At 31.8% G+C, this 5473-nt stretch overlaps 1 protein-coding gene across 2 annotated transcripts; it reads right to left on the bottom strand.

Annotated features, from left to right (window-relative positions):
• Window positions 1–979: 979 nt before the first annotated feature.
• On the bottom strand, window positions 980–3551 carry LOC111894748 (protein DETOXIFICATION 48-like). 2 transcript variants are annotated; one of them, XM_023890850.3, is made up of 2 exons: window positions 3227–3551; window positions 980–2717 (listed from the first exon to the last, which is right to left on the bottom strand). In XM_023890850.3, the coding sequence occupies exons 1-2, from the start codon at window positions 3362–3364 to the stop codon at window positions 1179–1181; spliced, it is 1677 nt and encodes a 558-aa protein (XP_023746618.1). In that variant the 5' UTR covers window positions 3365–3551; the 3' UTR covers window positions 980–1178. The 2 variants fall into 2 exon arrangements, with proteins under 2 accessions (XP_023746618.1, XP_023746619.1); XM_023890851.2 differs by having other exon boundaries at window positions 980–2728; window positions 3227–3383.
• Window positions 3552–5473: the final 1922 nt, after the last annotated feature.

Genomic DNA, 5473 nt, shown 5'->3' with positions numbered 1-5473 from the left:
TTTCGATCTTGGATTCTTTATTTTACCATTTAATCAGTGTTTTAAAAACCGGTTCGAACCGGACGGTTGAACCGGTCGAACCGGGAACCGAAGGTAAGGGCTGTTCGATTTGGACCGGTTTTATAATGATATCCTGACCGGATTGAACCGGCCGGTTTTGGTAAAAAACCGGTTCAACCGGCTGAATTGAACCGGAATGGACCGGGTTGAACCGAACATTCTTGAATTTTTGTGTTTGTTTTGGGCTTCTTTGTTTGATTTTGACTTTTATAATGATTGTTTTTATATGTTGCATTCTATTTACATTTGTAATACTAAAAATATTAAAAGTTTTGTAATCAATATATGCAGGATAATTAAAAACATATAAAAATATAGAACCGGTTAAACCAGAAAACGTCCCCCGACCGATTCAATTAAAAAACCGATTTTTAAAACATTGCATTTAATTGCTACAATGGATTGAATTCTATAAAGTTTAAACCAAACGAAACATAATTCAAAAAAAAGTTTTCCAATAAATAGTTAAAAGGTCGACAATTGAATATCAACTTTGCATTTTAATATATTTGAATTTAATAAATTAAAACGTATTACTTCTACAAAATTTGATAGATTGTCACTTAAGCTTTATTTTTTTTTTCACATGATTTTACCAATTAATTGCTATAATGGATTAAAAAAAGTTTAATAAAAATTGAAAATTTTGTGGAATTTTCAATCAGCAAGTTAATTAGCTATTGACATTAAATACGTTATTTGCATCCACTATACTTAATTCACTAATATCAACTACACATTCTAATCCACAAATGTATTAAAATCTATAAAATTTAATATTAATATTTTCCTATGATCCATTGACTCTATAAAAATTGATATGGAACATTAGCAAACTAATTTATAAATATTTTAAGTTTTTCATTGAAGTCTAAATTGATATTGAACTCTATGATTCATTTTATTGAATGCTATAGAATTTGAAAGACAACTAGACATGCCATGCTAATTATTGAAAGACAACGACATGGTGCGAGTTAGACCATTATGATGCAACTATGCTGATTCTCTAATTACAATTCTAATTATCATAACGCAACCAATTAACGGGTGTCGAATACAATCTTCACAAAAAGGGCACTCACTGCTCTACAATTTTGTAAGGTAAAATAGTGAGTTTAGTGGTGATCAACAATGAGAGGGTGTGTTTCAAGTGAAAAACAATCTGCCTTCACCTGCAACTCAACCTCATCTTGGGTAGATATTGATATGATTTCTTCAAGATTTGGTTCCATTGAGATTTTAGCATTATCCTTGCAGCTGGTCGCTGTGAATAACGGATTAGCCGGTAAACAAGAAGAAGAAGAAGAAGGTGATGGTTTTGCCAGTTCTCTGGCTCTTTCCACTTGAACAATCCAATCCGTTGTAAAAAGAACATACAGCATGAGCAAGACACATGTTCCCTGGGCTGCAAGCAATCCCAGCCAAAATCCGGCGAATCCCATTTTCACGGCAAACCCCATCACTATAGCTACCGGCATCCCCACCAAATAAAATGATCCCAAATTAATATTAGCTCCCACGGTTGGGCGTGCACTACCTCTCAAAACACCGCAACCGGTGGTCTGAGGGCAGTTCCCGAGCTCGCATAGTCCAGCCACCGGCAATACCATCGATGTGAGCTCAAGAATCTCTGCATCTGCGGTGAAAAGTCTCCCCCACCGATCTCTCATCAATGTAGTAAACAACATTGCCGTAAAACCCATCCCGGCGGCGCAAACGAGCGAAACGATCATTGAAACACGTGCTTTGGCGGGCCGGTTAGCTCCGAGCTCGTTCCCAACTCTTGTTGAAACCCCAAGACTCAACGCCGACGGAAAAACGTAAACTAACGACGTTGTTTGAATAAGAATCCCCATTGATGCGACGGTGGCCCTAGGGCTTGACAATAATCCACATAATATTATCATCAATTCATACCACCACCACTCTAAACACACGGACACACACGTGGGAATCGCAAGTGCCAGCAACGACCACCAACCGCGTAAACAGTCAATGCTCGGCGACACCCATGAATCCCGGTGGACGCCTGTGAGGTAAACGACGGTGGTCAGAAGGAATAACAAGTTTAAATTAGTGATGACCACCGCCACCGCCACCCCAGAAACTCCCATCTGGAAGTACCCCACCAGCAAATAATTCAACGGTACATGAAGAAGCACAGAAACAGCCGAACAGCAAGTTAATGGCAGAGTAATGTTTTGTGTCCGGAGATAAACACGAAGAGGGTGTAAAAGGGACAAAACAAAGAGATCCGGGATCGCGAAAACAATGAAAGTTTGAGCCGTTTCGGAGATGTCTTCATCTTGGCCACACCATAACAAGATTGTCTTCATGTTAAGCCACATGAAAGAGATTGGAAGAGAAGTTGAGAGGAGCAAAAGAACTGTTCTCTGCAGAGTTAGACCTAAGAGTTTCATTTGTTTCGCACCATATGCTTGACCACAAATGGGTTCCATGCCCATGGCTAACCCCGAGATGACTGAGTAGCCGGTGATGTTTGCGAACCCGATAGAGAGAGACCCTCCTGCGAGCTCAAGCTCGCCGAGGTACCCAAGGAAAAGCATGGAGATCATGGCTCTTGAGTACAGTAGTAAACCAGTCATGGCTGTCGGTCCTGAGATCTTTCCAATGGCTTTCATTTCCTCTAAGGCCTGTACAAAAACTTAAAACATCGATGAAACTTAATTTTCTATGTAAAATGGAAGATGGAAATTTTGTTTTTGTGATGTGTTTGTAAAAAACGTGTATCCATGCATTTTAATTTCCAGATCGAAAGTCTTTTTTATTTTTATTTTTTATGCTTTAATTAATTTGTTATGGGAAAAGCTTGTTACCTCAAAAGGGGTTCACTAAAAGTCTAAAACCAACTAAAATTGAAACTTATCTATAAATATTCATTGAAAAAAGGATTGATAGCGGAATTAAACATTATTTTAGAAGAAACCATTACGTATATTAATTTTCAATTACCGGAAAAGGTTGTTCCGTCAAAAGGGTGGCTAATACGAATACAGAAAGAAGCTTTTCGATCGAATGATCGATCTCTAAAATTAAAATATTCAAAACGAAACTTAATTACATATGGGTTGTACCGTACAACAACTTGGTCCGTGCATTGCAATGAAATTTTTAATCATGGGAATTGAAAAATGATTGTTACCTGAGAAGGGGTTGGCCATCCCTGAAGTTGGTGATGAGGATCTTCCATAGATTTTGGGGGTTTGTTGTTGAGATTCTTGAAAAGGGTATTCTTGGAAACGACAATTTTGGATGAGGAAGATTGTGTTGGGCTACACATGGATCAAAACCGTTGTTGTTTGGTAGATGGGGAACTAAACAATATTGAAGTTGAAAACCAAAAATAAAATATGTTGGAGATAGTGTGTATGTGTTTCGTGTTTGAAGATTACACATACAAACAGAAAGAAAGGTAATATGATAAAAATGAAGTTTGTTTTGTTAAGTACAACCAGTAAGAAGCTTGTGTTTTGTCTTGGAGAGAGAGAGAGAGAGAGAGAGAGAGAGAGAGAGAGAGAGAGGAGAGAGAGAGGAGAGAGAGAGAGAGAGAGAGAGAGAGAGAGAGAGAGAGAGAGAGAGAGAGGAGAGGAGAGAGAGAGAGAGAGAGAGAGGAATAAAATAGGGAATAAAATAGGGAAACTAGGATATGGAGTTATATATATATATATATATATATATATATATATATATATATATATATATATATATATATATATATATATACACACTTGTGTGTGTGACACACACATTAGGCGAATGCCCGCGTGTTGCGCAGAAACACCTTTATAGTTGAAATCTTTACAAATATATGTTTTTAAATTTAACAATAAAATTGTTAAATTTGATATAATAATTCGTATAATAAATTGATATAATATATTAATTATTTTGAATTATATATATATATATATATATATATATATATATATATGTATATATATTATCATATAATTCAAAATAATTAATATATTATATCAATTATATATATATATATATATATATATATATATATATATTATAACTGAATCATCTCAACCATTTGAATGACTTCTACCCGCGAATTACTTATAAATAAAATTAAATATAATATATGGTTTAATGTTATTTATAGTTGTTGTTATTTTTAATTAATTTTTTAAAATTTATTTGCTTAACTTTTTAATTTCGATCATTATAATTATTTAAAACATCAAACATTGTTTTTTGATTTTAAAGGTAACAATATAATAATTTGTATAGACTTATTTTTAACTATTGTTATTGTAAGTTATTTTAAGCTACTTATTTGAAAACTTTTAACGATTATAAAAATATCTTTAGGAAATATTTTAGTTAAATTGATATTACAATTTAGTTTTCGCATTTTGCACTACAATTTATCATTTTTTAACTATTCACAAAATATTCTTTGGGTTTTTTAAGTGGAACTGAAATTTATATTGAAGTTGACCTTGTAATATTATATTTAAATTAACAATTTAATTATTTTGTCCAAAATGTTCAAAAGTTGTAGTTTTAAATAGATAATGGTTTACATACAACAATATATTAAATCTAATAAATTAAGTATAATATATTAAAAGTTAAAGACATAACTTTATAAGTAGAAGTAAACAATATTATTTTAATATTGAAATTTAGTTTATTTATGATTACACTTTAGGTTTGATACTCATTTAATCTAATTAACTAACTTATAATCATTATTAGAAAGACACTACAATTTATAATTTTTAACTATTTACAAAATATTTTTAGGTTGTTTAGTTGAATTAAAAATTATATTTAAGTTGATTATGTAAGGTTATATTTAAATTAACAATTTAAATATTTTATACAAATTGTTCAAAAGTTGTAGTTTTAAAATGATAGAGATTTACATACAACAATATATTAGACCTAATAAATTAAGTCTAATATGTTAAAAGTTAAAAACATAACTTTATAAGTAGAAGAAAATATATTCTTTTATTATTGATACATAGTTTATATATGATTACACTTTAGGTTTTACATTTATTTAACCTTATTAACCAACTTATAATCATTATTAGAAAGAAACTGAAAAGTCATGGGAGTTTCAAATGAATGTGGTGAAAGGAAAAATGAATGAGAGTTTCAAATGAATGTGGTGAAAGGAAAAATGCTTCATTTATAAGTATAGTAGGCATAACGTTGCGCGTTGTACAAGAATGCATTTAAGTGGTTAAAATAATTATGGGAAAAAATATAAATATGTTGAAATTTATGTTTTTAGTCATGTTTTGGACATTAACCGAATTATCAAATAACATAAAAATCCATCAACTTATATTTTGATACTATCTAATATAGTCTATACCTCATAAACTTTACTTTTACTTTTATAATATCAATATATATTATAAGT

The sequence above is a fragment of the Lactuca sativa genome, chromosome 1 (assembly GCF_002870075.4).
Source record: "Lactuca sativa cultivar Salinas chromosome 1, Lsat_Salinas_v11, whole genome shotgun sequence".
In the NCBI taxonomy this organism is placed as follows: Eukaryota; Viridiplantae; Streptophyta; class Magnoliopsida; order Asterales; family Asteraceae; genus Lactuca; species Lactuca sativa.
Note: the sequence above shows the minus strand (reverse complement) of the source record. Positions and strands in the feature narration are given on the sequence as shown.

What these genes read in the sequence shown, in the direction of transcription:
- LOC111894748 (XM_023890850.3), bottom strand. Translation starts at nt 3,364, where the DNA reads ATGTGTAGCCCAACACAATCTTCCTCATCCAAAATTGTCGTTTCCAAG. An exon ending in GATGGCCAACCCCTTCTCAG is followed by an intron (nt 2,718 to 3,226) that starts GTAACAATCATT and finishes GTTTTTGTACAG; the next exon opens with GCCTTAGAGGAAATGAAAGC.